This window comes from Gavialis gangeticus, unplaced genomic scaffold (genome assembly GCF_001723915.1).
Source record: "Gavialis gangeticus isolate Ggan-Ray unplaced genomic scaffold, GavGan_comp1, whole genome shotgun sequence".
NCBI lineage: Eukaryota > Metazoa > Chordata > Crocodylia > Gavialidae > Gavialis > Gavialis gangeticus.
In genome coordinates this window covers 52334952-52343149 of record NW_017729030.1, presented here as the reverse complement: position 1 = coordinate 52343149, position 8198 = coordinate 52334952, and the positions used below count along the sequence as shown (strand labels likewise).

At 41.4% G+C, this 8198-nt stretch overlaps 1 protein-coding gene across 1 annotated transcript in view; it reads right to left on the bottom strand.

Moving 5' to 3' along the window:
- Nucleotides 1–8198, bottom strand: part of FAM160A1 (family with sequence similarity 160 member A1) — a 183092-nt gene that overhangs the window by 30125 nt on the left and 144769 nt on the right. Inside the window, exon 6 of the mRNA XM_019522207.1 lies at nucleotides 3507–3674. Coding sequence (XP_019377752.1) covers nucleotides 3507–3674 — 168 coding nt within the window. The remainder of the gene's footprint in view (nucleotides 1–3506; nucleotides 3675–8198) is intronic.

Below are 8198 nucleotides of genomic sequence, written 5' to 3'. Positions count from 1 at the left end.
AATCTGTAGGGTGTTATGTGGTACTAAAGTCAGAACAAGTTCTGAGCAGGCGTATAATAATGTTTACTATCAACCCTAACATGCGCTCTACCTCTACTGGGCCAGCATGCAAACTTTCCAGCATTCACTGAACACACAACTTCCACTCTCTCCTTGGCCTAGCACAGGATCTCCAATCTCTCCTTGACCCACTGCCCCTGCTGGCATCAGATCCCCAGGGGCTTCCTGGAGATTGTGAGTTGTGGAACTGAGCTAATACTTGCCCTGGCCACTCTAATCCACAGGCACTCTGTGTTTCAGCAGCTCAAGCTCCGGCCCTGGTGAGGTGCTACTCTGAGGACCATGATACTGTCACGCAAGCCGTAGGCCCAGTATCAGATATCACCTCTCCACTGCTGGGCATTACAAGTGAGCTCAGACTCATAGTAGCAGCTAGTGCTTGGAACTCGGGATGACAAGCAGCGGTGACAAAATCTAAGGACGTCCAGAGGCACATTCATGGACCTTTGCAGGTGGCCCCCTTGCCATAGTGCCAGGACACTGGATTTCAGTGCCCCGTATCCATTGAGAGATGCATGGCTCTGGTAGTTTGGAAGTTGGCAAACACCAACAACCTCCAATCCATCACCAGCCAGTTTGGCATGAGGGGGACAACAGCAATGACAGCCATGCACAAATTATGCAACACGTACTTGAGGAGCTAAGGCCTTGGTTCATTTCCCTGCCCCAGTTTCCTCATTACTCATTCAAGACTCATTTGTTAGTCCTGCACTGGATGCAGGATTTTGCCCATCACATCCAGTGGGTTTCACTCCATAATGGAAACAAAAGACAACAAAGGCTGTGAGCAACCCCCACCTTAACAATGGAGTTTAGACACAACAACAAACAATTCAAAACTGTGCATAGGAAAATTCCCCAAACAGCAAATCTACTTCCCTGATGAAGAACTGTGTGTGGTCTGAGGAAGGTCAGGTAGAAAGGCATGAGTCACAGGATCAGAAAGGGTTTCCAGTAACAAAGACAAAAGTTGGTATCAGACCTTTGCCTGGAGTAATCTATAACCATCTGCTAGAAATCCTTACCTCTAGATGCATTCTCTGCCACCTGTATCTATCACCCACACTGGAAGGCAAGGCAGAGTCTAGAAAAAAGCCATGACCTTGTGCCTAGGGTTGAAGAAAGCATCCATAAGGAAATAGGTGAGAAGAGTAAATAACCCACTGGGAACAGAGTCCTTCTGGAGGGAGAGATGGGCTTGAATAGGATCTTTAGGAGCCTTTGGAGGGAGTCAGGTCTTTGCACGGGAATGGGGACTGATCATCAAGTATAAAGATGATTAATATGCTTTGCGGCATAAAAGAAAAGAAAGAGGGAGGAGGGTGAGGAACTCTTCTTGTCCCCTTGTTTCAATTTAGTGAGATACCTGCAGCTGTTCTTTGTGCTGTAAAGGCTAAAAACTGACTGCAAAATATTTAGGGAAGGCACATATAATAGATATCAAATCTTATAGCAATTTATAGTGAAACAGCTCCTGCACTTGTAACACAGTTGTAAAGAAAAACGAGATTGCAACATTCATCTGAAGAAAGAGAACCAGACTATTTCTGCATTTCACAAAAGGAAAAAACCATAACATACTAAACAGGAAACAAACAGGATAGCATTTTATATGTAAAGACAGGTGGCCAAAAGCACTTGTAAATTTAATCCTGTCAATTATTAATGTCTTTTCAGCAATAATAATGTATGCAGCTTTTGTGCTAGGGAAACCCACAGAAGGATGCAATTCTGGCTTTCACGCTTGGCCAAGTTATACTGCAGAAAACTCATTTAGTATCACAGAACCATTTTGGCTGAGATCCTGAGTTGCTCAGGGCTGGAGAATTCTTTACAATACCCATTTCTTTTGCCTGTGGAACAGTAATTACGATTAGCAGAGACAACATTTGCATTTTTTTGTCTACAGAAGAGGTTTATGAGTTTTGAGAGTTAATCCATCTTTGAAATGCAGTAACAGCAGCACGTATCCATATATTCATGCATTCTGATTTCAAAACCCATTTAGTCCCTAATACACAAATTTAATGCATGTACTGACTTGCTGGCTTTGCCTCTATTTATACCCATATGTTACTCTGCATTTTACCCATGCAGTCATGCATCACACAAGTTTCACCACAGAACAAGTGGCAACCAAAGACAGGGTCAGAAGAATAGGCTTGCTAAGTGCAAAGGGTGTTCGCTCTGCCAGATCATCCTTTTGGCAAACAGGACCTATGGTAATAGCTAATTACATGAATATTTTGAACAGGAGTTATCTGCAAAATTGTAGGCAAAATTGAACATATATTTCAGAAAAAGCAATTGGCAAATTAGTCATTTAAACAAAATATCCTTTCTTAAAAATAAACCGAGTAGTAGGCACTGGTTAACAAACATGCTGAAATGGTTTATACCCGATTCCTAAAACAGTATTTTGAATGTACCAACAGTTCATAATCAGATAATTTGGAAAAGAGCTTCTGGCACTGGTCAGTCTCTTCTTATCTTAAGATTATATAAAAATGTCTATTACTTTGTGCAGTCTGGTTAATTTCTTAAGGCAAAGACTATTGTTCTAATTGAGTGTTTCTATATTTCTTACAAGTGAGATATCTATGGCATTAGCAGTACAGCATTATCCAGAGTGGGAACAACTCCAGAAGAAGCATGAAAATTAGTCAACACTGACATCCTAGCAGAATTCAGGTTCCTAATAGTCCTCCAGAGATTACTCCAGCACACCTGTAGAGCTAACCATCTTGCTTATTCCCAAATTGCTTAGGAAAATGGTAGCTAAATAGAAACAAGGAAGGACATTCAAATATGAAATGGATTCATGATGGAGACAGGACAAAGCTCCTATTAACTTATTTTACCATACCATATTTTCTTGCATACAGCATACTTTTTACCCCCCAAAATCAGCCCCCCAAAACTGAGAAGCATGTATTAAATGGGGACGCTGTTTTTCTGACTGGCATTAAGTATCTTGTTTTGATTCCTGCTCCACATCTTTATTACTATTCAGGCAGCTGAGAGAGTCAATTGACTTAATAGCTCATTGCTCCTCACTCCAGTGGTAGCAATCATCTTTCCTTTTTAATGACTTGGATGTTCCACTAATCAAGCTAACCCTTCTTAAGGCAATTTTGCTGTCTGATCTCGGTCTGTTTCCTCCTATTTCACAGCCTTAGAGATTGTTTAGCTTTTTTTCAAAATCAAAGATCCAATGGAGAACAGTCTTCAGCAACAGCCATGATTTCAGCTTTATTTAAGCAGGAAAGGGAGGGTGGGCGAGCTAAAGATTAGGCTTTGTTCCTACTCTATGCAACCCTAACCCTGGAAAAAATCATTTTTTCTTCATTCTGCTTTTCAAAAATAAGGGGTGCATTATATCCTGGAGTGATCTGTATGCAAGACAACACTGTGCATACTAGAGAAGACTCTCTGGATTGGCTTACCCGAAATGGAGTGTTGATCCGGCTTGTAAGTGTGTCTAGGATGTGTATATTTTCATGCTGGTGCAACAAGATAAAATGGAGAAAAATCTTGAGCAGAGCTGGCTCTGAAACGCTACGCAAAAAGAGGTCTAGGTATGCAGTTGTGGTCATCACCTCTTCCACAGTCACCTGCAAGCAGATACAAAATAAGCTACAAGATACAAAAAATGCTGCACACCTTATTGAACTCCACCTCTGACACCATAATATTTTCTGGCCTCCTCAGTAACCCCACTGTATCATACACTATCATCCTAAGAACATTTTGGAATACCTGTTTTTAAAAATCCAAAGTAACAAACCTCTGACTTACTCAAAGAATCAGACCCAAGAATCTTACTCAAAGAATTTTTGTGGCAATTTCAGCAATTCTATTATACTAGGGACACAAATTACACATAAACTGGTATAAATGATTGGAAACTGGTTCAAATCTGTAACACAACAGAAATTCGGTGCACATAAACTGTTTTCAAAATTGCCAGAATCAATGTAAGATAAACCTGGATGGATGTAGTATCAGACTTCACTGATTTAGGTTTAATCAATGTATTGACTGTCTTAGATCCCCTCCAGATTCAATTCAACTCAAGGTCCCCCAACATCCCAGGATGCTTTGAACCTCCCCTGCAAACCCCGCCTCTCAGGATGGACAGGCTAGCCTTGGCCCAAGCTGTCTGCTCCAGCAGAGCAGGGAGGTGTGTTCTAGTGATCCCAGCTTCTGGCCTGGGCTACTACAGGCATGTGGCTGCATTTCCAGAAACAAAAGCAAATGTCTGTTCACTTGCTTAGCCATTCAGTTTAACCTGTGAAGATTGAATCGATTCAGCCTTAGGCTTTTTGACTGTCTGTACTTAGCCTTAAAGACACCAGCCACCAGCCTTATATCATTCATTTGGTTCTGTTCTACCATGCACCTGCCGCTATACAGATGTGCATTCAGAAAACATTAAGACCAGCTATTTGGTATTCAGATAAATGCACTGAATACCTGGCTTTGTCACATCCCTAGAAATGAACAGTAGTAAAAAGCAAACTCTATATCTTTGGTTACAAACAGACATGTAATCAAGGACAGAGAGTTAAATTAAGAATGCAGATACATGTCTCTGCCTTTCCTCTCCTTTTCCCCCCCATGGCATTTCAGCCTCCCCCTATTACAACTGAAAATATACATAACATAAATTAATAAATAGTTTCTTACCAAATTTCAGCTCCAACTCTTTGCTATTCATGTGTCAAAAAGGATAAATGCATCTTACTTTGCTAACGCAGTCTTTTAGGCTTACCTCTTAACAGTATGTGCTTGCAAGGTGCAGAGAATTCCAAAGGCCATCTCTGCACCATGCATCGCTCTTGCTATGTCAGTTTTTTTAAAATAGTTACACAAGAGTTTAATAAGCTTAAATATACAGAGATAAACCCTTAAATATAGGAATCTGCCTATATGAAAGGGGGCTTTAAAAATCTTTTGCTTACCACTCATAGCTGGATAAAAAGAAGATACTTGTTTTATTAAAAAAAAGAATCAAAAGCTGTCACATAAAGGGTAAGAGGATTTAGAAAGTACTTGGAGGGACAGCATTTACAAAACATGCTGTAAATATTAAAATTCCAGTCCTATTATGCTGCATGGTTGTTCCATACAGGGTAATGTCATGTCACAAAGCTTCCCTTTAAGGCATTTCAGAACACAAACTACCTTTTGCTATTTACACAGAACAAGGCAAATGTTTTGTATGGTCTGTAAACCTAGTACAAGTGGAAGCACCAGTATACCCTCTCTGAGGCTTTATTTTGGTTACCTGTCCACCATATCCTCAGCATCAAGAGTTAAGGTAGTAAGACTAATTCACCTTTTCATTAGCAACAAAATACAGTATGAATCAAAACCAGTCACACCAGATTTTTGCCAAGGACTAAAAATAACTGTGTCCATTTTCTCAGTTTACTGTCACACATTTAATCAAAAACATCTCTCTCAAAAATAAGGCGGCACACAAGAGGATGAAGCTCACGGCAAAGACCTATACTGTACATGTCATCCTCACTGGCACTGCAGAATGTAAAACCAATTGGACATTAGCTGAATATATTATTTATAAGCCAGTGAAATATACTCAGCACTGTTCAGAGATGAGAATATGACCTTTGTGCACAAGAGCATGTAGAATTTAACTTAGATGCTAACAACAGAGTTTATATATATTACAAATGTACACAAACCTACATTAAAAGAACATTACGGTTTGCAAGTCAAGCACTCTGGGTAAGAAGTACCAGAATTAAGCCTGTCACTGTGACCTTGATTCAGCTCCCTGGTGCGTATACATTATGATCGTCTTTAATTATATGATTGCATTTTCTCCTAAGCACTGTTACTTTATTTGGTACACAGGATAAATCTGCCAGGGGATGAATCAGGGTTCAGTAGTAAAGATGATCATTCTCTGTAGGACCTCTGCTTTATTTGCTGTGGAAGTTGTATCACAAATGAGAGCAAATTGCAGGGGGTGGAAAAGTCTTTTGGAGTTTTTTTAAAGCAGAAAACTAGAAAACAAAAAACCCCCACATTCTATCAGGTCACACAAGATCCTACCTTCAGTTGTGTATAACTTTGCCAAAGTTTATCTGCTTAAGTTGAAACCTTTCGTGTTGGGGGTATCTCAGACTGACTTTTTTGTGAAAAATTCCATTAGAATTGCTGATAAAGAGACTGGAGAAAAACATTTTTTTCCAAATTAAAAAAAATTGTTGGTAATTTTTAAAAAAACCTCTGAGGCTGCCACAATTAGGATGGAGTTGGCCTTAAGGTCAGGAATGTGCCTTTTACCAATCCAATGAAAATCTATCCAGTTATCCCCCAAGGTATAAGCGTTTGAAAAACTGCTACGTACACTTTCTCAGGAAATATTTTTTAAAAATTCAACAACCAAAAATGTTTCTTCACAAATACTAATGAAGGGGTATTAACATCATTTTAAAGTACATAGAGAGTAAGGTGAAAAAGCACCCACTAATTTGTGTGAGACATCAAGGACCTCATTTCTTCAGAGTTCTTATCATAGAATCATAGAAAATGAGGGCTGGAAGGGACCTCAGGAGGTCATCGAGATCAACCCCTGCTCAAAGCAGGACCATCCCCAACTAGATCATCCCAGCCAAAGCTTTGTCTAGCCAGGTCTAAAAAAGCCACCAGGGATGGAGATACCACCATCTCTCTGCGTAACCTGTTCGAGTGTTTTACTACCCTCCTAGAGAGAAAATTCTTTCTAATATCTAACCTAATGCTTCCCTTGCAGCAACTTGAGACCATTGCTCTTTGTTCTGTCATCTGCCACCACTGGGAACAATGTAGCTCCATCCTCTTTCGAAACCCCCCTTAAGGTAGTTGAAGGCTGCTATTAAATCCCCTCTCAGTCTTCTCTTCTCAAAACTAAATAAGCCCAGTCCCCTCAGCCTCTCCTCAGAAGTCAGCCTCAGCCCTGAATCATTTTGGTTGCCCTCCGCTGAACTCTCTCCAATTTGTGCACATCCTTTCTGTAATGTGGGGGGGGGGGCAAAACTGAACACGGTACTCTAGATGTGGCCTCACCAGTGCTGAATAGAGGAGAATAATCACTTCCCTTGACCTACTAGCAACACACCAACCAGTGCAGCCCAGTATGCCATTAGCCTTCTTGGCAACAAGGGGGTGCTATTGGCTCATATTCAGTTTATTGTCCACTGTAAACCTCAGGTCCTTTTCTGTAGAGCTGCGGCCCAGCCAGTCAGCCCCCAGCCTGTACTGATGCATGGGATTGTTGTGTCCTAAGTGCAGGATTTTCCACTTCTCCTTGTTGAACCTCATGAGATTTGTTTTGGCCCAATCCTTCAATTTGTCTACGTCACTCTGAAGCCTAGCTCTAATCTCCAACATACCTACTACTCCCCCCATCTTGGTGTTATCTGCAAACTTGCTGAGGGTGCACTCTATGCCATCTTCCAGGTCGCTGAAGACACTGAACACAACCAGCCCCAAGACGAACTCCTGGGACACTCCACTTGATACTGGCTGCCAACTAGACATCAAGCCATTGATTACTACTCTTTGAGCCCGATGCTCCAGTCAGCTTTCTATCCACCTTACAGTCCAATCATCCAACCCATACTTCCTTAGCTTGCCTTGAGAATGTTGTGGGAGACCGTATCAAAAGCCACACTAAAATCAAGGTACACCACATCTACCAGTCTCCCTGCATCCAGAGAGCCAGTCACCTCATCATAAAAGGCAATCAGGTTGGTCAGGCATGACTTGCTCCTGGTGAATCCATGCCAACTGTTCATAATCACCCTTTTCTCCTCCAAGTGCTTAGACATGGATTCTTTGAGGATCGGCTCCATGATTTTTCCAAGGACTGAGGTGAGGCTGACTGCTCACCTCCTCCCCAAACTGTGCTGCCCAGTGCAGTAGTCTAAGAGCTAACCTTGCTGTGAAGACTGAGGCAAAGAAGGTATTGAGCACTTCAGCCTTTTCTGTATCATCTGTCACTACACTGTCTCCCTCATTCAGTAAGGGACCCACACTTTCCCTGATCCTCCTCTTGCTACCAACATATTCATAGAAACCCTTCTTATTACCCTTCACATCCCCTGCCAGCTGCAACTCCAGTT